At 37.8% G+C, this 27,690-nt stretch overlaps 1 protein-coding gene across 1 annotated transcript in view; it reads right to left on the reverse strand.

Moving 5' to 3' along the window:
* Positions 1-4,571: 4,571 nt before the first annotated feature.
* LOC136169338 (complement factor H-like) overlaps positions 4,572-27,690 on the reverse strand; it is an 88,778-nt gene continuing 65,659 nt past the window's right edge. The window contains 6 exon segments of the mRNA XM_065937119.1: positions 4,572-4,849; positions 5,285-5,343; positions 5,346-5,465; positions 10,831-10,835; positions 16,016-16,076; positions 25,193-25,375. Of these exon segments, the coding sequence (XP_065793191.1) occupies positions 4,655-4,849; positions 5,285-5,343; positions 5,346-5,465; positions 10,831-10,835; positions 16,016-16,076; positions 25,193-25,375 (623 nt within the window). The 3' untranslated portion in view covers positions 4,572-4,654.

The following is a 27,690-nucleotide window of genomic DNA, read 5'->3' on the forward strand; positions in this document are numbered from 1 at the left end:
TCATAAAGGCTACATGAGGAAATAACAAATAAGCTAACAAAACAAAATAAAAACCATGAAACTTACTAAGAAACCTTCATTTGGCTCTAAGCATATTTCTCAGCAGAAACCTAGTGGGCAAGGAGAAAGATGGATGCATACTTGGATGATATATTCCAAGTGCTGAAAGAGAAAACTGCCAACCAAGAACACTTTATTTGGAAAATGCCATCCAGAAATGAAAAGAACATAGACTTCTCCAGACTAACAAATACTGAGGAAATAAAGCATAACTAGACCTTCCTTCAGGGGCATATGGCAGCAAACTCCAGTATTCTTGCCTGGAAAACCCCACAGACAGAGGAGCCCGATGGGATACCATCCATAGGATTGCAAAGAGTCCAATGTGACTGAAGTGACAGCATGCACGCATACCTTCCTTACAAGAAGCACTAAAGGAATTATTGAAGATAAACTAAAAGAGTGCTAATTAATACCATGAAAATAGGTAACATACCGGTAAACTTAAGTGCACATTTATATGCAGAACACTATAGTACTTTGATATGGAATGTTAAACACCGAACTATATAAAAGCTAAAGTACAAGAAAGTAAAAATTACTGCATTTACAACTATTTGTTAATAAGTACACACTATAAAAAGAGGCGAATGAAAACATCAAAAAGATAAAATTTAGTTCAGTTCAGTCTCTCAGTTGTGTCTGATTCTTTCCGACCCCATAAAGCACAGCATGCCAGGCCTCCTTGTCCATGATCAACTCCTGGAGTCCACCCAAACCCACATCCATTGAGTCAGTGATGCCCTCCAACCATCTCATCCTCTGTCATCCCCTTCTCCTCCTGCCCTCAATCTTTCCCAGCATCAGGGTCTTTTCAAATGAGTCAACGCTTCCCATCAAGTGACAAAAGTATTGGAGTTTCAGTTTCAACATTAGTCCTTCCAATGAATACCCAGGACTGATTTCCTTTAGGATGGAGTGGTTGGATCTCCTTGCAATCCAGGGGATTTCAAGAGTCTTCTCCAACATTACAGTTCAAAGGCATCAATTCTTCGGTGCCCAGCTATCTTTACAGTCCAACTCTCAGATCCATACATGACCGCTGGAAAAACCATAGCCTTGACTAGATGGACCTTTGTTGACAAAGTAATGTCTCTGCTTTTTAATATGCTGTCTAGGTTGGTAAATTTCCTTCCAAGGAGTAAGCATCTTTTAATTTCACGGCTGCAGTCACCATCTGCAGTGATTTTGGAGCTCCCCAAAATAAAGTCAGCCACTGTTTCCACTGTTTCCCCATCTATTTGCCATGAAGCAATGGGACCGGATTCCAAGATCTTAGTTTTCTGAATGTTGAGCTTTAAGCCAACTTTTTCACTCTCGTCTTTCACTTTCATCAAGAGGCTTTTTAGTTCCTCTTCACTCTCTGCCATAAGGATGGTGTCATCTGCATATCTGATATTATTGATATTTCTCCTGGCAATCTTGATTCCAGCTTGTGCTTCTTCCAGCCCAGCGTTTCTCATGATGTACTCTGCATATAAGTTAAATAAGCAGGGTGACAACATACAGCCTTGATGTACTCCTTTTCCTATTTGGAACTAGTCAGTTGGTCCATATCCAGTTCTAACTGTTGCTTCATGACCTGCATACAGGTTTTTCAAGAGGCAGATCTGGTGGTCTTGTACTCCCATCTCTTTCAGAATTTTCCACAGTTTATTGTGATCCACACTGTCAAAGGTTTTGGCATAGTCAGTAAAACAGAAATAGATGATTTTCTAGAACTCTCTTGCTTTTTTGAGGATCCAGCGCAGGTTGGCAATTTGATCTCTGGTTTCTCTGCCTTTTCTAAAACCAGCTTGAACATCTGGAAGCTCACAATTCACGTGCTGTTGAAGATGGCTTGGAGAATTTTGAGCATTACTGTACTGGCATGTGAGATGAGTGCAATTGTGCAGTAGTTTGGGCATTCTTTGGCATTGCCTTTCTTTGGGGTTGGAATGAAAACTGACCTTTTCCTGTCCTGAGGCCACTGTTGAGTCTTCCAAATTTGCTGACATACTGAGTGCAGCACTTTCACAGCATCATCTTTTAGGATTTGAAATAGCTCAACTGGAATGCCATCACCCCCACTAGCTTTGTTTGTAGTGATGTTTCATAAAGCCCACTTGACTTCACATTTCAGTATGTCTGGCTCTAGGTGAGTAATCACACCATCGTGATTATCTGGGTCAGGAAGATATTTTTTGTACAGTTCTTCTGTGTGTTCTTGCAACCTCTTCTTAATATCTTCTGCTTTTGTCAGGCCCATACCATTTCTGTCCCTTACTGAGGCCATCTATGCCTGAAATGTTCCCTTGGTATCTCTAATTTTCTTGAAGAGATCTCTAATCTTTCTCATTCTATTGTTTTGCTCTATTTCTTTGCATTGAACGCTCTCTTATCTCTCCTTGCTATTCTTTGGAACTCTGCATTCAAATGGGAATATCTTTCCTTTTCTCCATTGCTTTTCACTTCCCTTCTTTTCACAGCTATTTGTAAGGCCTCCTCAGACAACCATTTTGCTATTTTGCATTTCTTTTTCTTGGGGAAGGTCTTGATTCCTGTCTCCTGTACAATGTCATGAACCTCCGTCCACAGTTCATCAGGCACTCTGTCTATCAGATCTAATCCCTTAAATCTATTTCTTACTTCCACTGTATAATCATAAGGGATTTGATTTAGGTCATACCTGAATGGTCTAGTGGTTTTCTCCACTTTCATCAATTTCTATGTCAATTAAAAAATTATTTAAAAACATTATTTTAAAGATTTGCTAAAACTTTTTAGGTGAAAGTTGATTATGAACAGAGTCTCTAAATTAGCACTCATCTTTACACAGAATGGCAATAAATGTAGAAAAATGTTAGAACTGATATTTAAAAATCACCATTTTCTACACAACAGTGAAATAGCTGCTTGCAGCCTCAGGTCATAAATAGATTCTACAACCATTAGTTGAAAATTTTGGAGAAATAATATCTACAATAATGTTAACATTTATAGCCAAGATAACTTGTCAACTGTAACTATTTCATTTAGGGTGAGAAAACCAGCTGTTACTAGCAATTCAGGTTTAAGTCAATTAGCACCATGGTGATGGCCATGCTTCTTAGACTAAGAAGGTCCCTTGACTTGATGCAGTACAAAGTAATAAGATATCACTTTAAATATTTTAGCTTATTTATATCTCTATTTTAATAATAAAATTTTTAAAATATTTATAAATCTAAAATGTTTATAGTTAACTGATAAGCTTATTATGCTGTTTAAAATGTATGAACATAAAAATCACCTTTCAGACTGGTGCTGAATGTTTCTAAAATACTCTGTAACAGTAAAATCAGGAAAACATTACTAGACCTGGAGTTCATTACCAAATTGATCTCTAAAGCTCATATTTTGTCACTTTGCATATTTCTTTATTTTAGAAAATATTTTGTGGTCCAAATTTGATATACATTAAAGACAGAAAAATTCAAGAATTCATGTAAGTAAAAAGAAGTTAAACACATTTTACATCTATTATCTGTGAATTCAACTCTAGCTATACTAAATATTTTCTTACATTTCTTGCCAATATTTTTCTATAAAAAGTTATTCAGTGTTTAAAGCAGAGTGTCTTTATGTCTGTGTGTTTATATTTAATGTTGAATTTTTTAATCACTTATGTACCTTGTTATAATAGTTATACAATGTGATTCTCATTGTTCTTTATTTGAATTATTATGTGTACTTTGATCAGCATCTTTTAAAATAACACGTGATCCAACCAGTCCAGCATAAAGGAAATTTGTCCTGAATATGCTCATTGGGAGGACTGATGCTGAAGCTGGAACTCCAATATATTGGCCACCTGATGTGAAGAGCTGACTCATTTGAAAAGACCCTGATGCTGGGAAAGATTGAAGGAGGGAGAAGGGGACAACTGAGCATGAGATGGTTGGATGTTATCACTGACTCAATGGACATGAGTTTGAGTAAACTCCTGGAGTTGCTGATGGACAGGGAGGCCTGGAGTGCTGCAGTGCATGGGATTGCAAAGAGTCGAACATGACTGAGTGACTGAATTGAGCTGAAAATATTATGTATTTCATCATTTTTGGTTTGTTCATCTATTGATAGATGAGCAAAAGTAAGATAAATTACTTATATTTACTTGCTGACATAAGTATGACATAGTTTACTTTTATATATTTGTCAAGTGATATTATCAATATTTTGAATTTTTCCATTTCTTTCCACACCCTTTTCCCCATGTATTCTGAAACAGGGATTCAGAAAGCCTCAGAAGTAATGGAGAAAGCTTTCAGAAAGTTAGGAAACTGATGGATGGAAGGAGGCATGTAAGTGATTGAATCTAATTTCTTGCTTTAAATGTTTCATGAACAGGACACATAACATTTTGATTTGCCAAGTTTAATGAGGTACTTTTAAGAAGTGATTCATTGGTTTCCCATCTCTCAATTACATTGTCCCCATAATATTTAACACAAATCTGATTTATGATTCAAGATGAGTTAAAAAATACTTGATAAAATAAACAGAACTGAATTGATAAAGAGAAATATGAATACATGTACATATTTCAATTTTACAACTGCATTTAGTCAATGTTTTATCCACAGCTAGGATACACCATCTTTCCTTCCTGACAAGTTGTTCGAAATGTATGATCTGGTGACACTGGACGATAACCACGTTGACACATAAATTCAATATTATCTTCTGTTTTAGAGTAAAGTTTTGGATCGTGTTTCCATCTTAACTGTATGTGATGCTTTCTCATTGTTTCTTCTGAAATTCCACATGGCTCTAAAGTTAAAGAAAATAAACATAAACCTTTGAGTAATATGCAAATATTTTCTATAGAATTTCAAGGTTTCAAGAAATGTGGTCCAAAAATTATTCCTCAAACTTTTCCAAACCAATACACTGAAAATGTATCATCATATTAACAAAATTAATGTTATAAGAATGAGATACTTTGTTTAGTGTAATCATTAAATGTTATAATGAAAGATCCATAATGTCAGTTGTCATATGAAGAGCTTTCATAACGGAGCCATTGTTGCTTGAACATGTAATTTTCTAACTTTATTTCTATATACAGATATTAATTCTTGGTGGTCAAGCATGCAACAGAATGGTTGTTATTTATTCCTTAAAATCCCTATTATAAACAGTTAAACATCATGCTGAGTAAAAGAATTATCCCAGGATCTGGGAGAAGTTTAAAGCATTTAACTAAGCATTTTGGTGGTTCTGACCACTCTCCATTCTGACATACTGCGTTTCTGTTTCCCCAAGTTCGTAGTAGGACTGACACCGGTACTCAACAATCATTCCTGGAGGATATACTGACTGCAGGAGTGAGGTAATGTCTCCATTGTCTATTGATGGGGAAGGCCCACATTTTCCTTGAGAGTCTAAAAAATAATGGTGCTTGCTTTATTCAAAGAAAACCCCTACAGTAATAAATAAATAAAATAAAAATGGAGCCAAATATGTAATATCAAAACTTATGATTTCTGATGACAGAAATGATTTATAGGAGGAATTTAAATCACTTAATCAGAAATACACATTTTAAGACCTTATTTTACCCCCATGGAAGCACATAGAGTACTCTAAGAAATATGTCTGTTTTTCAGTGTCCTGATGTTTATACGTGAACTGTAAACTTCCAGATGTTCAAGCTGGTTTTAGAAAAGAAAGAGGAACCAGAGATCAAATTGCCAATATCTGCTGGATCATCGAAAAAGCAAGAGAGTTCCAGAAAAACATCCATTTCTGCTTTATTGACTATGCCAAAGCCTTGAATGTGTGGATCACAATAAACTGTGGAAAATTCTGAAAGAGATGGGAATACCAGACCACCTGACCTGCCTCTTGAGAAACCTGCATGCAGGTCAGGAAGAAACAATTAGAACTGGACGTGGAACAACAGACTGGTTCAAAATAGGAAAAGGAGTATGTTAAGGCTGTATATTGTCACCCTGCTTACTTAACTTATATTCAGAGTACATCATGAGAAACGCTGGGCTGGAAGAAGCACAAGCTGGAATCAAGATTGCCAGGAGAAGTATCAATAACCTCAGATATGCAGATGACACCACCCTTATGGCAGACAGTGAAGAGGAACTAGAAAGCCTCTTGACAAAAGTGAAAGAGGAAAGTGAAAAAGTTGACTTAAAGTTCAACATTCAGAAAACTAAGATCATGGCCTCTGGTCCCATCACTTCATGGGAAATAGATGTGGAAACAGTGGAAACAGTGTCAGACTTTATTTTGGGGGGCTCCAAAATCACTGCAGATGGTGACTGCAGCCATGAAATTAAAAGACGCTTACTCCTTGGAAGGAAAGTTATGACCAAACTAGATAGCATATTAAAAAGCAGAGACATTACTTTGCCAACAAAGGTCCATCTGGTCAAGGTTATGGTTTTTCTAGTGGTCGTGTATGGGTATGAGTGTTGGACTGTGAAGAAAGCTGAGCACCAAAAAATTGATGGTTTCAAACTGTGGTTTTGGAGAAGACTCTGGAGAGTCTCACGGACTGGAAGTAGATCCAACCAGTCCATCCTGAAGGAGATCAGTCCTGGGTGTTCATTGGAAGGACTGATGCTGAAGTTGAAACTCCAGTAACTTTGACCACCTCATGAGAAGAGTTGACTCATTGGAAAAGACCCTGATGCTGGGAGGGATTGGGGGCAGGAGGAGAAGGGGACAACAGAGGATGAGATGGTTGGATGGCATCACTGACTTGATGGGCATGAATTTGAGTAAACTCTGGGAATTGGTGATGGACAGGGAGGCCTGGTGTTCTGCAGTTCATGGGGTTGCAAAGAGTTGGACATGACTGAGCAACTGAACTGAACTGAAGTATCCCTTCTGCTTAATAAGGATCCTGAACAAATTATAAAAGCTAACACAGGAGACTGTGAAACAAGTATAAGTCAATCTGCTTAGGGACCTTGGGTTTCAAAGAGTTAAACTGAAGAGGGTCCTCGGAGTTTTCATTTTGTCTTCTGTGTATCCTGAATGGGCCACTGAGACAGCAACCCAGAAATAATACAAGAACAGAAAGAAAAAAGTCTCATGAAGCAGTTGATCTCTTTGAGAAAAGGCCCAGAAAAGAGTAGCCTTGCAAGACACAAACAATGGTCACAATACTGACTTAGTCTAGTAATACTACATGCAGTGTGCACACTTAGTCCTTGTGTGCACCAGGACCAGGACCCCACAGAGACTAAGCCAGAATTGTGTGTGAGTGTCTCCTGCAGAAGTGTGGGTAAGCAGTGCACTGCTGCAGGGGCAGGGGCTCTGGGTGCAGTAGACCTGGGTATTGAATAAGCCCTCTTGGAGGAGGCTGCAGTTAACCCCACCACAGAGCCGCCAGAACTTACAGACTGTGAAAACAGACTCTTAGAGGGCACAAACAAAACCTTGTGCACAACAGAACCCAAGAGATAGAAGCAGTGACCCCACAAGAGACTGAACCAGGCTCGCCCATCAGTGTCCAGGAGTCTACAGTAGAGGTATGGGCTAGCGGTGTCCTGCTGCAGGTTTGGGGGCACTGATTGCAGCAGTGCATGTGTAAGACCTGTTGAAGGAGGTCATCAGTATCTTCCTTATCTCCACCATAGTTTAGTCACAAGTCAAAAAAAAGGGAGGGAACACGGCCCTAACCATCAACAGAAAATGTGTCTAAAGATTTACTGACCATGGCCCCTTCCACCAGACCAAGACCCAGTTTCCCCCTGAGTCAGTCTCTCTCATCAGGAAGCTTCCATAAGCCTCTTATCATCATCCATCATAGGGCAGACAGAATCACAGAAACACAATCACAGAAAACTAACCAATCTGATCACATGGACAACAGCCTTGTATAACTCCATGAAACTCTGAGCCATGCTGTATAAGGCCACTCAAGATGGACGGGTCATGGCAGATAGTTCTGACAAAACGTGGTCCACTGGAGAAGGGAATGGCAAACCAATTCAGTATTCTTGCCTTGAGAACCCCATGAATAGAATGAAAGGGCAAAAAAGATAGGACACTGAAAGATGAACTCCTCAGGTCAGGAGGTGCCCAATATGCAGGAGATCAGAGGAGAAATAATTCAAGAAATAATGAAGAGATGGAGAAAAAGCAAAAACAACACCCAATTGTGGGTGTGACTGGTGATCGAAGTAAAGTCTGATGCTGTAAAGAGCACTATTGCATAGGGACCTGGAATGTTAGGTCCACGAATCAAAGCAAACTGGAAGTGGTCAAATAGAAGGTGCAAGAGTGAACATTAGCATTTTAAAAATCAGCAAACTAGAATGGACTGGAATGGGTGAATTTAGCTCAGATGACCAGTATATCTACTACTGTGAGCAAGAATCCCTAAGAAGAAATGGAGTAGCCATGATAGTCAACAAAACCATTTGAAATGCAGTGCTTGGATGAAATCTCAAAAATGACAAAATGATTGCTGTTCATTTCCAAGGCAAACCATTCACTATCAGTGTAATCCGGGTCTATGCCCTGAAAAGTAATGCTGAAGAAGTTGAAGTGGAATGCTTTTCTGAAGACGTACGAGGACTTCTAGAACTAACATCAAAAAGATGTCGTTTTCATTAGAGGGGACTGGAATGCAGAGGTAGGAAGGCAAGAGATACCTGGAATAACAGGCAAATTTGGCGTTAGAGTACAAAATGATGCAGGGCAAAGGGTAACAGAGTTTTGCCAGGAGAACACACTGGTCATAGAAAACACTCTCTTCCAACAACACAAGTGAGAACTCTACACATGGACATCACCAGATGGTCAATACTGAATTCAGATTGATCATATTCTCTGCAGCCAAAGATGGAGAAGCTCTATACAGTCAGCAAAAATACAACTGGGAGTTGACTGTGGCTCAGATCATGAAATCCTTGTTACCCAATTTGTACATAAATTGAAGAAAGACCTGAAAACCACTAGACAATTCAGGGATGACTTAAATCAAATCCCTTATGATTATATAGTGGAAGTGACAAATAGAATCAAGAGATTAGATCTGATAAGACAGAATGCCTGAACAACTATGGACAGAGGTTCCTGACTTTGTACAGGGGGCAGGAATCAAAACTATCCCCAACAAAAATAAATGTAAAAAGGCAAAATGGTTACCTCAGGAGGCCTTACAAATAGCTGAGAAAAGAAGAGACACTAAAGGCAAAAGAGACATCACTCATTATCAGAGAAATGCAAATCAAAACCACAATGAGGTACCATTACATGCCAGTCAGGATGGCTGCTATCCAAAAGTCTGCAAGCAATAAATGCTGGAGAGGGTGTGGAGAAAAGGGAATCCTCTGACACTGTTGGTGGGAATGCAAACTAGTACAGCCGCTATGGAGAACAGTGTGGAGGTTTCTTAAAAAAAACTGGAAATAGAACTGCCATATGACCCAACAATCCCACTTCTGGGCATACACACCGAGGAAACCAGATCTGAAAGAGACACGTGCACCCCAATGTTCATCACAGCACTGTTTATAATTGCCAGTACATGAAAGCAACCTAGATGCCCATCAGCAGACAAATGGATAAGGAAGCTGTGGTACATATACACCATGGAATATTACTCATCCATTATAAAGAATTCATTTGAATCAGTTCTAATGAGAGGGATGAAACTGGAGCCCATCATACAGAGTGAAGTAAGCCAGAAAGATAAAGACCATTACAGTATACTAACACATATATATGGAATTCAGAAAGATGGTAATGATAACCCTATATGCAAAACACAGAGAGAGATACAGATGTACAGAACAGACTTTTGGACTCTGTGGGAGAAGGCGAGAGTGGGATGTTTTGAGAGAACAGCATCAAAACATGTATATTATCTAGGGTGAAACAGATCACCAGCCCAGGTTGAATGCACGAGACAAGTGCTTGGGCCTAGTGCACTGGGAAGACCCAGAGGGATCGGGTAGAGAGGGAGGTGGGAGGGGGGATTGGGATGGGGAATACATGTAAATCCACGGCTGATTCATATCGATGTATGACAAAAACCACTACAATATTGTAAAGTAATTAGTCTCCAACTAATAAAAATAAATGAAAAAAAATAAAGGCAAAAGAGAAAAGGAAAGATAAGATCATTTGAATGCAGAGTTCAAAGAATAGCAAGGAGAGATAAGAAAGCCTTCCTCAGTGATCAGTGCAAAGAAACAGAGGAAAACAATAGAATGGGAAAGACTAGAGATCTCTTCAAGAAAATTAGAGATACCAAGGACATTTCACGCAGTGATGGGCACTATAAAGGACAAAAATGGTATGGACCCAACAGAAGTGGGAGATATTAAGAAGAGGTGGCAAGAATACACAGAAGAACTATACAAAAGAGATCTTATGACCCAGATAATCACGAAGGTGTGATCACTCACCTACAACCAGACATCCTAGAATACAAAGTCAAGTGGACCTTAGGAAGCATCACTGCAAAGTTAGTGGAGGTGATGAAATTCCAGTTGAGCTATTTCAAATCCTAAACGATGATGCTCTTTAAGTACTGCACTCAATATGCTTGCAAAATTAGAAAATTCAGCAGTGACCACAGGTCTGAAAAATGTTAGTTTTCATTTAATCCCAAAGCATGTTCAAACTACCATACAATTACATTCATCTCACACTCTAGTACAGTAATGCTAAAACTTCTCCAAGCTCGGCTTCAACAGCACATAACCCATGAAATTCCTGATGTTCAAGCTGGATTCAGAAGAGGCAGAGGAAAAAGATCAAATTGCTAACATTCACTGGATCATCGAAACAGCAAGAGAGTTCCACAGAATAATCTACTCATGCTTTATTGACTACACCAAAGTCTTTGACTGTGTGGATCACAAGAAACTGTAGAAATTAAATAGATGGTAACACCTGACCTGCCTCCTGAGAAATCTGTATGCAGGTCAAGAAGCCACAGTTAGAATCAGACATGGAAGAACAAACTGGCTCCAAATCAGGAAAGGAGTATATCAAGGATGTATACTGTCACCCTGCTTACTTAACTTATATGCAGAGTACATCGTGCAAAATTCCAGCTGAATGAAGAACAAGCTGGAATCAAGGTTGTCAGGAGAAATATCAACAACCTCAGATATGCAGATGACACCACCCTTATGGCAGAAAGTGAAGAAGAACTAAAGAGTCTCCTGATGAAAGTGAAAGAGGAAAGTGGAAAAGGTGGCTTAAAAATCAATGTTCAGGGAACTAAATTCATGGTATCTGGTTCCATCACTTCACAGCAAATAGATTGTGAAACAATGGATACAGTGACAGACTTTATTTTGGGGGGCTCTAAAATCACTGCAGATGGTGACTGCAATCATGAAATTAAAAGACACTTGCTCCTTGGAAAAGACCTACCTAAACAGCATATTAAAAAGCAGAGACATTAATTGGCAAACAAAATTCCATCTAGTGAAAGCTATGATTTTTCCAGTCATCATGTATGGATGTGAGAGTTGGAGTGTAAAGAAAGCTGAGCATCGAAAAATTGATGGTTTTGAACTCTGGTGTTGGAGAAGACTCTTGAGAGTCCATTGGAATGCAAGTTCAATGCAGTCAACCTTAAAGGGAATCAGTCCCGAATATACTTTGAAAGGACTGATGATGAAGCTGAAACTCCAATACTTTGGCCACCTGATGCAAAGGACTAACTCTTTGGAAAAGACCCTGATGCTGGGAAAGATTGAAAGCGGAAGGATAAGGGGATGACAGAGGATGAGATGGAAGGATGGCATCACCGACTCAGTGGACATGAGTTTAGTTAAGCTCTGGAAGTTGGTGATGGATGGAGAAACCTGGCATGTTGCAGTTCGTGGGGTTGCAAAGAGTCAGACATGCCTGAGCAACTGAACTGAACTTATTCAGTCTAGAAACACATGATGGCAGAAACCTTAGGCCATTTCTTTCCATGCCTTGATGTACAGAGTCCAAGTAAGCAGCCTACATTTCCACCCACATAATAAGGGAACAAGAAACATCTACCTTTTCTCCTGGTGTCAGGGGAGGCCAGGTGGGAACCTTGGACTTGCACCCTACATGGCAGTAAGGGAAGCGTGATTAATGAAGGAGTCCAATAACATCCTTAGTCTCAAGATATAAAAGTTCAAGTGTCCAAATACAGTTGAAAATCATTTATCAGGCCAAAGATCAGGTAAACCTCAAAAGAGAAAATAACAATCAACAGAAGACAACACTGAGATGACACAGATATTGAAATCATTGGATGTTGGTTTTTAAAAATCCAGTCCAGTTGGTAGAACTAGAAAATAGATTATTAGAAAACCATATGGTTCAACAATATATTGCAGATCGCAGAAGGATCAATAAGCTTGAATATTAACTAACTTTGATAATAAACTGAAAAGAAAATGGACATAGCTTCAAGGACCTGTGGGAAGATAGCAAAGAACTGTTGAACATGAAGTTGAAAATAAAGAATAAGAGATTAAAAAAAGAATAATGGCAGATTTCCCTGTGCCATCATTTTCTGATGGTCTAAATGCAAAGGAAATCCAAAAGAATGGGCATATGAGTATATGTGTAGCTGATTCATTTTTATATACAGTGAAACTAACATTATATTGTAAAGGAAATACACATCAAAATAAGTTTTAAAAAATGACTGAAAATTTCTTGAATAGGACATATGAATTCATCACTAACCAAAAACAGCTACATTTTAAAACTGCTCAGTGAATTCCAAATGGGATGGGACCAAAGAACTTAATGTCAAGATACATCATCCCAGAGTTTGCTCAAAGTCATGCCCATTCTGTCAACCATGCCATCGAACCGTGTCATCCTCTGATGTCCCTTCTCCTCCTGCCCTTAAACTTTTCCAACATCAGGATCTATTTCAATGACTCAGCTCTTCTCATCAGGTGGCCAAAATACTGGAGCTTCAGCTTCAGCATCAGTCCTTCCAATCAATATTCAGGACTGATTTCTTTTAGGATTGACTGGTTTGATCTCCTTCCAGTCTAAGGGATGCTCAAGAGTCTTCTCCAGCATCACAGTTCAAAATATCAATTCTTTGGTACTCAGCCTTCTTTGTGATCAAACATTTACATCCATACATGACTGCTTGAAAAACCATAACTTTGACAATAAGAACCTTTGTTGGTAAAGTGATGTCTCTGCTTCTTAACATGCTGTCGAGCTTTTCATAACTTTTCTTCCAAGGAGCAAGTGTCTTTTAATTTCATGGCTACAGTCACCATCAACAGTGATTGTGAAGCCAAAAAGAATGAAGTCTGTCATTGTTTCCATTTTCCCCCATTTTGCCATGCAGTGGTGGAACCCAAGACATGATCTTCGTTTCTTGAATGTGGTTTTAAGCTAGCTTTTTCAATCTCCTCTTTCACCATCATCAAGGGGTTCTTTAATTCCTCTTTGGTTTCTTCCATTAGTGTGATGTCATCTGTGTATCTGAGGTTATTGGTATTTTTCCTGGCAATCTTGATTCCAGCTTGTGCTTCTTCCAGCCTGGTATTTTGTATGATGTTAAATTAGCAGGGTGACAATATACAGCCTTGACATACTCCTTTCCCAATTTTGAATCAGTTTATTGTTCCATTCCAGTTCTAACTGTTGCTTCTTGACCTGCATACAGGTTTCTCAGGAGGCAGGTAAGGTGGTCAAGTATTCCCATCTCTAAGAATTTTCCACAATGTTGTGATCCAAACAAAGACTTTAGTGTAGTCAATGAAGCAGAAGTAGATGTTTTTGTGCATTTCTTTTGCTTTTTCTATGATGTAACGGATGTTGTCAATTTAATCTGTAGTTCCGTCATCTTTCTAAATTTAGCTTATACACCTGGAAGTTCTCAGTTCACATGTTGTTGAAGTTTAGTTTGAAGGATTTTGAGTATTACCTTGCTAGCATGTGAAATGAGCCCAGTTGTGTTGTGGTAGTTTGAACATTCTTTGGCATTACCCTTCTAGAGACTGGGGTAAAAACTGAACTTTTCCAGTCCTATAGCCACTGCTGAGTTTTCCAAATTTGCTGGCATATTAAGTGCAGTGCTTTCACAGCATCATCTTTTAGGATTTGAAATAGCTCAGCTGGAATCCCACCACCTCCATTAGCTTTGTTTGCAGTGATGTCCCCTGGACTTCACACTCCAGGATTTCTGGCTCCAGGTGAGTGATCACACCATCGTGATTATCTGGGTCATTAAGTCCTTTTCTGTACAGTTCTTCTGTATATTCTTGCCACCTCTTCTTAGTATCTTCTGCTTCTGTTAAGGCCATACCATTTCTGTCCTTTACTCTGCTGATTATTACATGAAAATTTCCCTTGCTATCTCTAATTTTCTTGAAGACATTTCTAGTCTTCCCCATTTTATTGCTTTCCTCTATTTTTTTGCATTGCTCACTTAACAAGGCTTTCTTTATCTTCCTTGTTATTCTTTGGAATTCTACATTCAGATGGGTATACTTTCCCTTTTATTCTTTGCTTTTTGCTTCTCTTCTTTTCTCACCTCTTTCTAAGGCCTTCTCAGAAAGCCACTTTGCATTGTTGCATTTCTGCTTCTTGGGGTTGGTTTTATTCACTGCCTCTTGTACAAAGTTACAACCTTCTATCCATAGTTCTTCAAGTACTCTCTCAGATCTAATCCCTTGAATCTTTTTATCCCTTCCACTATATAATCATAAAGGACCTGAATGGCCTAGTTTTTTCCCCTGCTTTCTTCAAATCAAGTCTGAATTTCACAATAAGGACCTCATGATCTGAGCCACAGTCAGCTTCCAGTCTTGGTTTTGCCAACTGTATAGAGCTTCTCTATCTTTGACTGCAAAGAATATAATCATTCTGATTTCAGTACTGACCATCTCAGTGATGGTCTCAGTGACCATCTTGGTGATGTCCATGTGCAGAATTGTCTCTTGTGTTTTTGAGGATGGTGTTTGCTATGACCCATGTCTTCTCTTGTCAAAACTCTTTCATCATTTCCCCTGCTTCATTTTGTACTCCAAGGCCAAACTTGCCTGTTAATCCAGGTATCTCTTGATTCCTACTTTTGCATTCCAGTCACCTATATGAAAAGGAGATTTTTTGTTTGTTTGTTTTCATGTTTATATCTAGAATGTAATATAGGTCTTCATAAATCCAGTCAAGTTCATATACTTTGACATTAGTGGGTGGGGCATAGACTTGGATTACTGTGATTTTAAGTGACTTGCCTTGGAAATGAATGGAGATATCTCCATTGTTTTTGAGACTGCACCCAAGTACTGCATTTCAGACTCCTTGGTTGGCTGAGGGCTACTCCATTTCTCCTAAGGAATTCTTGCTCATAGTAGTGGATATAATGGTCATCTGAATTAAATTTGCCCATTCCTGTCCACTTCAGTTCCTGATTCATAAATCTTGATGTCATAGTCAGTACTGTACTCTTTTTATGTCTAGAGCATTGTAGTATATAGTCTGAAGTCAGGGAGTGTCATTCCTCCAGCTTCATTTTTATTTCTCAAGATAGATTTGACTATTTGGGACCTTTGTTTCTCCATACAAATTTTAAGATTTTTTTTCCTAGTTCTGTGAAAAATTGCCATTGGTAATTACATATGGATTGCATTGAAACAGTAGATTGCTTTGGGTAATGTAGTCATTTTGACAATATTGATTTTTCTAATCAAAGATAGTGGTATATCTTTCCATGTGTTTGTGTCTTCAATTTCTTTCATTAGTGTCCTGCAACTTTCAGATTACAGATCTTTTGTCTCCTTAGGTTTATTCCTAAGTATTATATTTTTCTCCAAAGAAGACATATAGATGGCCAAGACACCCATGAAAAGATGTTCATATAACTAATTATTAGAGAGATTCAAATCAAACTAGAGCATGATATCCCTTAACATGAGTCAAAAGAGATATCATCAAAAAATCCAGGAATATGCTGGAGAGTATGTGGAGAGAAGGTAACCCTCCTACACTATTAGTTGATACAGCCACTATGGACAATAGTATGTACATTCCTTTGAAAACTAAATATAGAACCACCATATGAGCCTACAATCATGCCCCAGGGCATGGATCCAGTGAAAAACTTGGTCTAAAAAGAAACACACACCTTAATGTTCATTGCAGCATTGTTTACAATAGTCATGATGTGGAATCAACCCAAATGTTCATCAACAGAGAAATGGATCAAGAAGATGTGGTACATATACAATGGAATATTACTCATCCATTAAAAGAATGAAATAATGTCATTTGCAAAAATCTGTATGGACTTAGACAGTGTTACAATGAGTGAAGTTAGTCAGACAGAGAAGGAGAAAAATCATAAGACATCCTTTATATGTGGAATCTTAAAAGAAATTTGGAAACAGACTTATTTATGGAACAGAAACAGAAACAGACTCACAGACTTAGAGAAGAAATTTATGATTGCTGGGAGGGATGATGGGAGAAGAGATAGTTGGGGAATTTGGGGTGGACATGAACTCACCTAGGGCCAGACATCCTGGATGTGAAGTCAAGTGAGCCTTAGGAAGCATCACTATGAACAAAGCTAGAGGAGGTGATGGAATTCCAGTTGAATTATTTCAAATACTGAAAGATGATGCTGTGAAAGTGCTGCACTCAGTATGCCAGGAAATTTGGAGAACTCAGCAGTGGCCACAGGACTGGATAGGGTCAGTTTTCATTCCAATCCCAAAGAAAAACAATGCCAAAGAATGCTCAAACTACCGCACAATTGCACTCATCTCACACGCTAGTAAAGTAATGCTCAAAATTCTCCAAGCCAGGCTTCAGCAATACATGAACCGTGAACTTTCAGATGGTGAAGCTTGTTTAAAAAAAGGCAGAGGAACCAGAGATAAAATTGCCAACCTGCGCTGGATCATAAAAAAAGCAAGAGAGTGCCAGAAAAACATCTATTTCTGCTTTATTGACTATGCCAAAACCTGGACTGTGTGGATCACAATAAACTGTGGAAAATTCTGAAAACGATGGGAATACCAGACCACTTGACCTGCCTCCTGAGAAATCTGTATGCAGTTCAGGAAGCAACAGTTAGAACTGGACGTGGAACAACAGACTGGTTCCAAATAGGGAAAGGAGTACATCAAGGCTGTATACTGTCACCCTGCTTATTTAACTTGTATGCAGAATACATCATGAGAAATGCTGGGCTGGAGGAAGCACAGTCTAGAATCAAGATTGCCGGGAGAAGTATCAATAATCTCAGATATGCAGATGACACCACCCTTACGGCAGAAAGTGAAGCAGAACTAAAGAGCCTCTAGATGAAAGTGAAAAAGGATAGTGAAAAGGTTGGCTTCGAGCTCAACATTCAGAAAACTAAGATCATGGCATCTGGTCCCATCACTTCATGGCAAATAGATGGGGAAACAATGACTGACTTTATTTTTCTGGGCTCCAAAATCACTTCCAATGGTGATTGCAGTGATGAAATTAAAGGATGCTTACTTCTTGGAAGGTAAGTTATGACCGACCTAGACAGCATATCAAAAAGCAGAGATATTACTTTGCCAACAAAGGTCCATCTTGTCAAGGCTGTGGTTTTTCCAGTGGTCATGTATGGAAGTGAAGTTGGACTTTAAAGAAAGCTGAGCACAGAAAAATTGATGCTCTTGAACTATGGTGTTGGAGATGACTCTTGAGAGTCCCTTGGACTGCAAGGAGATCCAACCAGTCTATCCTAAAGATGATCAATCCTGGGTGTTCATTGGAAAAACTGATGCTGAAGCTGAAACTCCAATACTTTGGCCACCTGATGGAAAGAGTTGACTCATTGGTAAAGACCCTGATGCCGGGAAAGATTGAGGGCAGGAGGAGAAGGGGATGACAGAGGATGAGATGGTTGGATGGCATCACCGACTTGAAGGACATGGGTTTGGGTGGACTCTGGGAGTTAGTAATGGGCAGGGAGGCCTGGAGTGTTGCGGTTCCTGGGGTCACAAAGAGTCGGACATGACTGAGTGACTGAAATGAACAGAGCTGAACTGAACACACTGCTATATTTAAAGTGCATGACCAATAAGGACCTACTGTATAGCACAGACAATTGTGTGGAGTGTAATGTGCAGACTTGGTAGGAAGAGAGTTTGGGGGAGAATGGTCACATTCATATGTATGGCTGAGTACCTTCTCTGTTTACCTGAATTTAGCACAACAGTGTTAATCAGCTATACCTCAATACTAAATAAAGAGGTAAACAAGATACATCATGTTCAAATTCCTGAAAATTACAGGAAAAAAAAATCTTATAAGCAGCTTGATGGATATGCAAAACTTATTTGGGGTAGATATTATACAATACTTATTTGGAAAAAAGGATTCAATCATTGGTGGAAATTTCATCGATGAACATAGAGCCAGGAAGAGGTAAGAACATTTTCCCAATGCTGGATGAAAATGTCAACTGCAAATTCTATATCTTATAAACTATCATTTTGAATTAAAGGGAGAAAGAAAAAAAAAATCCCAGTAAAGCAAAACTGAGAGAATTTGTCTCTAGCAGAACTATACTTAAGAACTTTTCAAAATAAAGCATAATAGAAAAAGAACCGAGATTTTAGAATGGAAAAAAATTTTAAATAAGGATAATTATAATAAGAGTATGATTTCTGTGTTTACTTTATTATAGTTGTGCAAAACTGTTATCTGGTATGGTGCTCAATGTATACAGAGAGAATACTAGAGACATTTATGTTTAAAATGTGGGGAGAACCAATAAATCTAAATGGAAGCAAGCTTTCCACATTTAATCTCAGATGGTAAAATGTCAGCAACAGTAGGGAGTGATAAACTACCTATGTGTATCTTAATACCTAGAGAGACTAGTAGGAAAACCTTGCAAAGACATATACTCAAAAACAATGCAGATCACAGTTAAATTATTTAACAATGTTCAAAAATCCTCAAGGAAGACAAGATAAGAAAAAGGTTGAGAAATGAAGAAAACACACATGAAAGAATTAAGAAAATGTCAGACATTGTCCCTAATAGTTAGTAAGTCACTCTAAATATAAATGGCCATAAATACATCAGTGGAAACCTGAAAATGGCAGGGTAGACACATAAACAAGACTCAGCTTTATGTTGTCTAAAAAAAAAAGTCACTTCAAACATGAAAACACATTCAAGTGAAGAGTGTAAAAATTACACACCAGGCAAAAGTTAACTTGAACAACTAGAAGTGGCTAATGTACTTCTTAGTTTGGATTCTCATCTTGTCTGATCTCTAAACACTGAAGTGTCCCAATATCAAGTTTCAGATTCCTTATTTTTATGTATACACTAATTTCCTGAATGAGTTCAGCTAGTTATTGTTCAGTCACCAAGTTTTGTCTAACACTTTGTGACCCCACGGACTGCTCATGGCAGGTTTCAAGGTCCCTGACCTCTCCCGGAGTTGCCCAAGTTCATGTCCATTGAAATGATGATGTCACCCAAACATCTCACCCTCTATCACCTTCTTCTCCGTCTGCCTTCTACATTTCCCAGGATCAGTGTATTTACCAATGAATCAGCTCTTCACATCAGGTGGTCAGAATATTGAAGTTTCAGCATCAGTCCTGGTCTCCTTGCTTCCCAAGGGACTCTCAAGAGTCTTCTCCAGCACCACAGTTTGAAAACATCAATTCTTCAGTCCAGCTTTCACATCCAGATGACTACTAGAAAGACCATTTCCTTGACTACATGAACTTTTGTTGGCAAAATGTTGTTTCTGCTTTATAACACACCATCTAAGTTTGTCATAGCTTTTCTGTCTTCTAATTTTATGCTTGCATTCACCATCTGCAGTGATTTTAGAGGTCAAGAGGGGGAAATCTGTCACTGTTTCTACTTTTCTTCACTCCATTTACCATGAAGTGATTGGACCTAATTCCATGATCCTGGTTTATTTTTTTAACATTGAGTTTTAAGCCAGCTTTTTCACTCTCCTCTTTCACCCTCATTGAGAGGCTCTTTAGTTCCTCTTCACTTTCTGTCATTAGAGCAGTGTCATCCGCATATCTGAGGCTGTTGATATTTCTCCTGACAGTATCTTGCTGTGATTTATTTCAGAGAGTGTTTTGCTTATGTTTTCCTCTAGGAGTTTTATAGTTTCTGATCTTACATTTAGATCTTTAATATATTTTGAGTTTATTTTTGATTATGGTGTTGGAAAGTGTTCTAGTTTCCTTCTTTAACAGATAGTTGACCAGTTTTCCTAGCACCACTTGTTAAAGAGATTGTCTTTTCTCTATTGTACATTTTTGCCTCCTTTGTCAAAGATAAGATGTTCATAGGTGTGTGGATTTATCTCTGGGGCTTCTATTTTGTTCCATTGATCTATATTTTTGGCTTTGTGCCAGTACTATACTATTTGATGACTGTAGTTGTGTAGTGTAGTCTGAAGGCAGGCGTGGTGATTCCTCCAGTTCCTTTCTTCTTTCTCAAGATTGCTTTGGCTACTTGAGGTTTGTTTTGTATTTCCATACAAATTGTGAACTTACTTGTTCTACTTCTGTGAAAAATGCCATTGGGGCTTGATAAGGATGCACTGAATCTATCGATTGCTTTGGGTAGTATACTCATTTTCACTATATTGATTCTTCTGATCCATGAATATGGTATATTTCTCCATCTATTTATGTCATCTTAGATTTCCTACATCAATGTGTTGTAGCTTTTCATGTATGTGTCTTTTGTTTCTTTAGGTAGATTTATTCCTAAGTATTTTATTCTTTTCACCACAATGGTGAATGGGCTTGTTTCCTTAATTTCTCTTTCTGTTTTCTCATTGTTAGTGTATAGGAATGCAAGGGATTTCTGTGTATTAATTTTATATCCTGCAAATTCACTATATTCATTGATGAGCTCTAGTAATTTTCTGGTGGCATCTTTAGGGCTTTCTATGCAGAGGGTCATGTCATCTGCCAACTGTGAGAGTTTTACTTCTTTTCCCATCTGAATGTCTTTTATTTCCTTTTCTTCTCTGATCATTGTGGATAAAACTTCCAAAACTGTGTTGAATAGTAGTGGTGACACCCTTGTCTTGTACCTGACTTTAGGGGAAATGATTTCAATTTTTCATCATTAAGGATAATGTTTGCTGTGGGTTTATCATATATAGCTTTTATTATGTTGAGGTATATTCCTTCTATGCATGCTTTCTGGAAAGTTTTTATCATTAATGGATGTTGAGTTTTGTCAAAGAATTTCTCTGCATCTACTGAGATAATCATATGTTGTGTTTTTTTTCCTTCAATTTGTTAATGTTGTGTATCACATTGATTGATTTGTGAATATTGAAGAATCCTTGCATCCCTGGGATAAAGCCCACTTGGTCATGATGTATGATCTTTTTAATATGTTGTTGGATTCTGTTTGCTAGAATTTTGTTAAGGATTTTTGCATCTATGTTCATCAGTGATATTGGCCTTTAGTTTTCTTTTTCTGTGGCATCTTTGTTTGGTTTTGATTTTAGGGTGATGTTTGCCTCACAGAATGAGCTTGGAAGTTTACCTTCCTCTGAACTTTTCTGGAAGGGTTTGAGTAAGATAGGTGTTGGAAAGAAAAGTGAAAGTGAAGTCGTTCAACAGTGTCCTACTCTTTGCGATCCCATGGACAGTAGTCTACCAGGCTTCTCTGTCTTGGGATTTTCTAGGCAAGAGTACTCGAGTGGGTTGCCATTTCCTTCTCCAGGGATCTTCCCTGGATCTTCCCCAACCGAGGGAATGAGCGTGGATCTCTCACATTGTAGGCAGATGTTTTACCCTCTGAGCCACCAGGGAAGGATAGATGTTAGCTTGTCTCTAAATATTTGGTAGAATTCACCTGTGAAGCCATCTGGTCCTGGGCTTTTGTTTGGAAGATTTTTGATTCCAGTTTCTATTCCCATCCTTGTGATGGGCCTGTTAAGATTTTCTCTTTCTTCCTGGCTCAATTTTGGAAGGTTATATTTTTCTAAGAATTCATCCATTTCTTCCAAGTTGTCTGTTTTATTGACATGTAGTTGCTGATAGTAGTCTCTTATTATCTTTTGTATTTCTGTGTTGTCTGTTGTGATTTCTCCATTTTCATTTCTAATTTTATTGATTTGATTTTTCTCCCTTTTTTTCTCAATGGGTTTGGCTAATGGCATGTCTGTTTTATTTATCTTTTCAAAAATTAGCTTTTAGTTTTGCTGAGTTTTGCTATACTCCTTTGTTTCTTTTTCATTTATTCCTGCCCTAATTTATATGATTTCTTTCCTTCTACTAACCCTGGGATTCTTCTTTTTCTAGTTTCTTTAGGTGTAAAGTTAGGTTATATATTTGACTTTTCTCTTGTTTCTTGAGTTAAGCTTGTAAAGCTATGACCCTTCCCCTTAGCACTCTTTTTACTGAATCCCATAGGTTTTGGGTTGTCATGTTTTCATTTTCATTTGTTTCTATGCATATTTTGATTTCATTTTTTGATTTCTTCCATTACTTGTTGGTTATTTAGAATCATGTTATTTCTCCTCCGTATGGCTGTATTTTTAATAGCTTTTCTCCTACAGTTGACAACTAATCTTACCGCATTGTGATCAAAAAAGATGCTTGAAATGATTTCAGTTTTTTAAAATTTACCAAAGCTAGATTTATGGCCCAGGATGTGATCTGTCCTGGAGACTGTTCCTTTTGACTTGAGAAAAAGGTGAAATGCATTGTTTGGGGGTTAAATGTCCTATAGATATCAATTAGGTCTAACTGGTCCATTGAATCATTTAAAGTTTGCATTTCCTTGATAATTTTCTTTTTGGTTGACACATCCATATGTGTGAGTGGGGTATTAAAATATCCTACTATTATTGTGTTACTGTTAATTTCTCCTTTCATACTTGTTAGCATTTGCCTTATGTATTGAGCAGCTCCTATGTTGGGTGCATATATATTTATAATTGTTATATCTTCTTCTTGGATTGATCCTTTGATCATTAGGTAGTGTCTTTCTTTGTCTCTTTTCATGGTGTTTACTTCAAAGTATATTTTATCTGATATGAGTATTGCTGCTCCTGCTTTCTTTTGGTCTCCATTTGCATGCACTCTCTTTCCCAGCCCTTCACTTTTAGTCTGTATGTGTCCCTTGTTTTGAGGTGGGTCTCTTTTAGAAAGCATATATAGGGGTCTTGTTTTTGTATCCATTCAGCCAGTCTTTGTCTTTTGGCTGGACATTCAACCCATTTACACTTAAGGTAATTATTGATAAGTATGATCCCATTGCCATTTACTTTGGAACAACAACATTATTAACTTTTTTCCATTAAATGATAATGTGTCCTGATGTGGATCTCTTCTTGTTCATCTCTTTTTGGGACTGGCTGATTTCGAGACCTGAATGTCTGTTTCCTTCCCCAGGTTAGAAAAGTTTAGCAACTATTTCTTTAAATAAGTCTGTCTCTCTCTATTTTAGATCCCTATAATGATAATTGTACTGATGTTGTCCCAGATGTCTGTTAACCTATCCTCATTTTTAAAATTCCTTTTTCTTTTTCCTGTGCTACTTGGGAAGTTTCCACTACCCTGTCTTCCAGATCTCCGAACCATTCTTCTGAATCCTCTAATCTACTATTGATTTCCTCTAGTGTACTTTTCATTTCAGGTACTTTTCCTTCAGCACTGTTTAGTCCTTCTTTATGTTTTCTTATTCTTAAAATCCTGTTATGGATGAAGAAGAATTCATCCATTCTTCTCTAGAGTCCATTGAACATCTTTATGTTCATCGTTTATGTTCATTTATGTTCAACATCTTCATGTCATTACCTTGAATGCTTTATTGAGTAGATTGCTTATCTTAAATTTGTTTAGTGACTTTTCTGAGATTTGTCTGGTTCCTTCTTTTAGGATGCACTTCTCTGTCTTCTGATTTTACCTAACTCTGTACTTATTTCTAAGAGTTAGGTATATTCCTGATCTAAGAGAAATGGTCTTATGTAGGAGAAGTCTATGGCCCAGCAGAATGCTCCCCTCTGTAGGATCTAGGCAGCAGATCTAAATGCTAAAGGGGTGCCCTTCTGTTGTATTAATGCCAACTACTCTGGGTGCACTGGTAGGCAAGGATCCCACCTCCTCCCCAGGTGGCTGACAGACTCTGCCTCATGTAGTGGCTGCCAGCCCACTCATAGGCAGGATGAAGTGCTGATGGAGCTGGCTTCAGGCCCTAAGCATACTTGGGCTGATATCACACCCAAGAGCAGGGTGTGATGCAAGTGTGGCAGCTGTGGAGCCCAGCAGAGTCTGGGGCTGGTGGTGTCATGCTGGTGAGTTGTTAAACCTCTGGTGCTAGTAAGCTATGTGTGTGTGTTGGGGAGAACTCTAAACTTGTCTCTCACGATGGCTGGCACCAGCATCTATGATCCCAAGTGTCTCCTATCTCTCTAGGAGTTTCACAAAAATAAGCAAATTAGTCTAACCCAAACCACTTTCCCACTGATGCCTCTTCACTGGGGCACAGAGCACGTGAGATTTCTGTGTGGCTTTAAAGAACAGAAGCTCTGTTTCGTACGGCCCTCTGGTTTTCTTGTGCACAAGTTACACTGGACTTCTAAGCCAGAATTTCTGGGACTTATCTTTCAGGACCATGACTCCCTGGTTGGGCAGCCCAATTGCCCTTCATTCTTGTCCTTTTGACCATTAGGAATAAAATTTGCATAAGTATAAATTTTACCTGTTATTTGCACAGTAGCCCAGAGAGTTTGTCTGTGTTTCACATCAGAGATGAAAGAGTGTTCATCAATTCATAAAATAAAACTGTTATTTACTGTTTCAAGGTAAATTGAAAGAGACAGAGAGGACTTCATCTTGCTGATCAATGCAAAGCTTGTGTGCATGCTCAGTCACTCAGCCATGTCCAACTCTTTGCAATCCCATGGACTCTAACCTACCAGGTTCCTATGTACGAGGAATTTCCCAGGCAAGAACACTGGAGTGGGTTGCCATCCGCCCCCCACCCACCTCGCCAGGGGATCTTCCCCATCCAGGGATCGAACATGTATCTTCTGCATCTCTTGCATTGCAGGAGGTTTCTTTACTACTGAGCCACCACAGAAGGATACAAATCTTAAAGGAGTGTTGATCTTCTTTAAAGAATGTTTTAAACAAACTTATGCACTACTTACAAATGCAACGTGGGATTGACTGCCATCTCCCATCCTTGCACACAATGTCTTCTGCATCTTGAATTAAATAACTTTCTTTACATAGAATTGATATTTTTTCTCCATCCTGATATTTCACTGTAGTTGTCATATCTCGAGCATTGGGAATCTGAGGTGGAGGTGGGCATGGTTGTATTTGTGCTTCTGAAAATATTAAAATTAGATTTCTTGATTAAAAAGAATAAGTTCCAATATTAAAGGAAAATTTTTCAATAAACAGAGAGCTCTAATAATATATCATAAATTTTCAAATAATATGATACTCTATAATCACACTCTTAAGCTTGTTTAGCACTTTAATATATCACATTTGGTTCACAGTCTCATGGTCTTTCTTGTAGTTTCTTCCTTTTATTCTTCCTGTGGTCAATTATGCATGATTTATGTAAACCAATTTTAATTTTTTCTAACGTTTAGGATGTTCTAAATGAATTGCTCATTCAGTTATAGGCAGTAAGAAAAAACTGATATCAGGGTCTTTTTTGTTTTTTAACAGACATCCATGATCAGATATATGATAATTGGATGGAAGCCCTCACAGAATTTTCTACCAGTGGGAGTTGATTCGCCAGAGAAGAAACTATATTTAGTTAGTGACCTATTAATTTGATGCCAATTCTTGAACAAGGTAAGAGTTAGATATGTTCACTGGAATTTAGAGTCTATTGTTTACAGTTCAGTACTCTCCTGGAGGTACAATTCAGTAACTTGACTGCACTGTTAAGAATATACACATTGATGAATGTACCTTCTTTAATGGATTAGCAAGCCTGGCTTTTTGTACATGACCAGAAGGTATAAAAGATCCCTCTGTAAACTGTGTCTGAGTCCATCAAATAGAGATACCTCAGATATAAAATTCATAATCTGAAGAAAAAACCTGTTCTAGGACTCCTTGGTTTTGCTCTCTCCTGTCATGCTTCATTTTTATTTCCATAGAAGCACTATGCAAGTATAGGCTGGAAACTCATAAATGCTTTCAGGGACCCAACATTTTGTATTAAATTCAGGGAAATGTTTGACTGAATAGACTTTATTCATCATTAGTAATATCATCATTACTAATAATTGCTACTACTAATAATTACTAATTACTAATAATATCATTACTAATATTACTAATAATTAGTAATATCATTTTCTATTCTGATTTAAGTCAATAGGGGTATTTTGGGTGCTATTGTGTTGTGTTTAGTCTCTCAGTCATGTCGGGCTCTTTGCAACCCCGTGGACTATAATCTGCCAGGCTCCTCTGTCCATGGGGATTCTCCAGGCAGGAATACTGGAGTGGGTTGCCTTGCCCTCCTCCAGTGGGTCTTCCCAACACAGGAGTCGAACCGAGGTCTCCTGCAAATCAGGTGGATTCTTTACCATCTGAGCCACCAGGGAAGACTTGGAGCATTTTATATTTCATCAAAAACATTTCTCTTATTTCTGTTTTAACTATTTTGACATTTTTGTCAATGTATTTTCAAGAATTTATTTTGTTTTGTGTCTGATGCTTAAATATTTTTGTCCTAATAATTTTAATTCGTACTTGTTAAAATCTTGTGAAAGTTGGTCTATATACATTTCCCTATAAACTGAATATTTTGCAAATCAGCTATTTACACTTTTAAGCTTATTATAAAAATTGACATTTTAATTTTAGTTTTTATTTCCTTCTATGTTCTTTGGATGCAATTTCTTTTCTAGATTCTAGATTGTACTACCTATTACTTAAGTTCTTTTTTCTCTTTTTTGTAAAGCAAGTTTTAATCCATGCATATCTTTGTTTTTTGCTGTATATCATAGATTCCAAAGTATATTGTTTTCATTTTACTTAATTTAAGATATCTTCTGTCAGTAAATCACGGAAGTTTTTTTTTTTTAATTATTCAAGTTTTGTGATATGGGTGAATAAGTTGCTTAGCTAGTTCTCTCTTAATTTGCAATTGCTTTTAATTTATAGAGAATAACTGGAGGACACTTATTACATGAAATTGATTAGGAATTCTTTTATCACATGAAAATAATCAAGTGTTTTAAATTAATTAGCTATATTTCAATAAATAATGTAGACTTCCAGAGAAGGCATATAATTAAAACTATGAAGACCTATTTTATAACTTTTAAAAAGGTGATGCACAAGAACTAAGCCATTATAAATATACAATATACCTAGGAATATATCAGAATACGTGAAGCAAAGATGGGCAGAACTGAAAGAAGAAATAGACAAATCCACACCCCTTATTAGCAATTCTGAGAGCCTTTCTTCTCTGACAGATAGAACAACTAGAAAAAACTATTTTAAGACATAGGTACATTTTTAGAACACTATGAATAATGCTAACCTGATCTGGAAACTAGAATATGCATATACTTTATATGAAATGGAAACATCACAAAGATAGACAATATGCTGTGCAACAAAGAAAGAATAAAATTCAAAATATTAAAAGTTCACAGAGTGTGTT

The sequence above is a fragment of the Muntiacus reevesi genome, chromosome 5 (assembly GCF_963930625.1).
Source record: "Muntiacus reevesi chromosome 5, mMunRee1.1, whole genome shotgun sequence".
In the NCBI taxonomy this organism is placed as follows: Eukaryota; Metazoa; Chordata; class Mammalia; order Artiodactyla; family Cervidae; genus Muntiacus; species Muntiacus reevesi.